The 3,028-nt window shown below is 35.7% G+C and overlaps 1 protein-coding gene across 2 annotated transcripts in view; it reads right to left on the bottom strand.

The window, feature by feature from the left end:
- Positions 1 to 600: 600 nt before the first annotated feature.
- LOC125037023 overlaps positions 601 to 3,028 on the bottom strand; it is a 3,946-nt gene continuing 1,518 nt past the window's right edge. For both annotated transcript variants that reach the window (XM_047629984.1, XM_047629985.1), the window contains exons 2-6: positions 2,921 to 3,028; positions 2,481 to 2,792; positions 2,106 to 2,303; positions 1,917 to 1,991; positions 601 to 1,773 (exon numbers count right to left, since the gene is read on the bottom strand). The exon at positions 2,921 to 3,028 is cut by the window's right edge and continues 1,075 nt beyond it. In XM_047629984.1, the coding sequence (XP_047485940.1) occupies positions 1,024 to 1,773; positions 1,917 to 1,991; positions 2,106 to 2,303; positions 2,481 to 2,792; positions 2,921 to 3,028 (1,443 nt within the window). In that variant the 3' untranslated portion in view covers positions 601 to 1,023. The remainder of the gene's footprint in view (positions 1,774 to 1,916; positions 1,992 to 2,105; positions 2,304 to 2,480; positions 2,793 to 2,920) is intronic.

Below are 3,028 nucleotides of genomic sequence, written 5' to 3'. Positions count from 1 at the left end.
TTTATATATACTGCTAAAGAAATAAAATAAATCAGATTCCTGTTTATACTACATCGCATATTTGTAATACTCAGTTACATTAAACATCATTCATTAATCCATGGCGATAAAAATTATTATGTTACTCAGAATAATCTCCCGAAAATAATGTAGTGAAAACAAAGGACCTCTTCTCAGAATTTCCTGCCATTTACATCATAGCCAGGTATGATAAATAGAGCACGTACTGCATCCGTTTAGCAAACCTGTATAACTATTTTTAATAAAAGGAGGAGGTTGGCAATCCCCTATGCCTCATTGTTTGTTTGTACACAGAGATGTCAACATTTTCCTATTGATAAAATATTTATTTCTGTGTCTATTTCTGTCTGCCTATATCATGTGTGTACTGAATATATGTAAAGTAAAATTACAGTCCATATCAACTCAATGCATAAACCCTCAATCATTTTCATGTGCGTTTTATAGCCTAAAGTTTTGATTTTGCGATTTTTATCTCAATAATCTTTAATCTAATCATAAGAGTTTTTCACACTTGTAATCTTCTTACAGAAAAATGGTAAGCCTAGAGATTTAGAGAACAGGATATGAAAGATTAAATACCCAAAAAAAGATGCATTTACACTAAAAGCATTTACATGACTAGATATATTAAGTACATTATTTGCATGAATATGATCAATAAATCATGTGTATATATGAAGATATCTAACTAGCAATCTTCCTGCATAATATATACATATATTATATACATTTATATCGAGAACCGGTGGAAAAGGTATGAAAATATAGAAATTCAGAAAGCAAGAGGTGTGGTTGAAATATTTTGTTGATACTTATTTATCGAAATAATACCACAGTTACTTTTCTACGCTTGTCCCAATGACCAGTGTTTGTCAAGAAAATGTTTTTAAACAATGAATAAAAAAAATCAAGTAACTCAATTAACATGCCATTACATATGTCTTAAATTAATGGTTTATAGATCAGATAAAAAACGCTTCTCAGAAGATCTCATTAAATTTACATAGGGTTAAAGAAGAATTTCTTGGTGAAGCCAAAGTACCTCAGTTCAGGTGAAAAAGTAGAAGAGCTGTTGTTATATTTTTTCAGGAATTCTCTATAAAAATCACAGAGTTCCTGGTCAGCTGCATGCTCTGCCAAAGTGCGACACAAACACCAATTGAAGGCTGTTCCTTTCCCATTCGGGATGCAGTTGAGACCAATGTTGTTGGAATAGATACAAGCCATGTCGTTGAGGGGGTCTGTCAACCTCTTCACTTTTAGAGTTTCACTGCATGAAGTCGTGATCCCTTCACTCAGGTTGTACAAGTTAAAGATGAAAAGTTTGGGTTTGTCTTTGAGCCGAGGACATTCGGAATCTTTGAAGAGATTTAAGATATAATCGATGTCTACAGATTTCATATCAGACGTAAGAACCTTCCTGCCATTTACACTATAACCAGAAATGACAAATATTGCACATCCGACGTCTGTTAGCTCATCAGCATCACGAATATTTTTCAGGACTTCCTTAGTTTGCTGAGCCGTGAGTGACGCATGTGTTTTACACTTGTATCCCATGTTATCAAATACATCTGACATAATGAGAGCATCGTAGTCGAGTTGCTGAAGTTTCAGGACGGATCTGTCCTTAAAAGAACTGAAGTTGAAGATGCGAACAAAACCTCGTGCTTCTTTGTCCATCTTGTACACATCAGCACCTCCTTGAATTGCTGTTGCATGTCTCACGTGAAACTGTCGTGTGGGCACCTGAAATGAAAGATTATCTGTCCTTAGTGGAATGAAAAGTAATGAGGAATTTTCTTGTAAAATAAAAATTACTTATAGACTTTCAAGTAGAAAAAATATATATGATACAATTCATCTCCAAAGTATAAAAATACGAAACTCACTTTAAGTTGTACTGAGTTTAAGGCGGCTGATATTTGACAGCCAGTTTCATCGGTTTTCTTATCATTTCTTGCTTTCTGAAACATTTGGAGTCAATGTAAATTTTCTAAAGTTTACATTACGTCATATAAGCGTTTTATTCTCAAGATATTGTCAATAGTTTGAGGAAATATGTAATATAAGATGATTACCTTGGCAAACATGGTAACAGCCCATTCCATACTCAGAGCATTGGCCAGGAGGCGAGGTGTAGTGACTCCAAGCTCTCGTGCCAACAGCCCGTTCACCAGCTTTCCACCGTGACTGTCTGGGTCTGCACCAAGTTCCACAAGCCTTTCTGCTTCTTTCGTGTTTCCTTCTAAGATGGCCTTGAACAGATGGCCACCAAGCTTAAAATTAAAAAGAAACTAATTTAGAAAAGTAAATACTCGAGTTAAAAAGGCTTATTACACAATTAGCTACATTCTAGTACTCTGCAGTTTATGTTTTAATGCTGGAGTCTCGGACTCACGCATGTCTGATTTAAATGCTGCTGTAGTATCTAGGATTTCATCACAAATACTTACCAGGGATTTTACTGTGTTATGACGATTATCCCGTTTGTCGGCTTCAAAGTCAGAGTCACGCACTAAAATATTCAGCACTTGTGTGTGACCCTTTTCAGCGGCCACATGAGCTGGAGTCTGTCCCTCCTTGTTAGTAACATTGGGACTTATAGATTTCAGCAGAAACATCACCATATCCGGTTGGTTGTAGGTCGCTGCAACATGAAGGAGTGTGCATCTGGTCTTGTTTTTCCTTACAGTTACTCCAGTATCTTGTATTAGTTCCTGCATTCTAACCATATCTCCATCTTCCACGGCTTTGAAGAGCTGACCCTATTGAGCAATAACAACTTGTTGAAGTTTCAGATACATTTTGAAAACTACTAAAGCACAATGAAAGGCAAATTATCAAATATTTGATATAGAAACAAGTAGGTATTTCGAATAAAAAATTACATTACCTTTAACTTGAAGACATGAAGTGGTGTGTGGTTAACGATGCGCTTAGCCAGTCTGTTTGTTGAACTTCGGGTATTAATGTAACGTTTCGATGTAGTCTTCGTCCTCTT

Source organism: Penaeus chinensis, chromosome 22 (genome assembly GCF_019202785.1).
Source record: "Penaeus chinensis breed Huanghai No. 1 chromosome 22, ASM1920278v2, whole genome shotgun sequence".
Taxonomy (NCBI): domain Eukaryota; kingdom Metazoa; phylum Arthropoda; class Malacostraca; order Decapoda; family Penaeidae; genus Penaeus; species Penaeus chinensis.
Note: the sequence above shows the minus strand (reverse complement) of the source record. Positions and strands in the feature narration are given on the sequence as shown.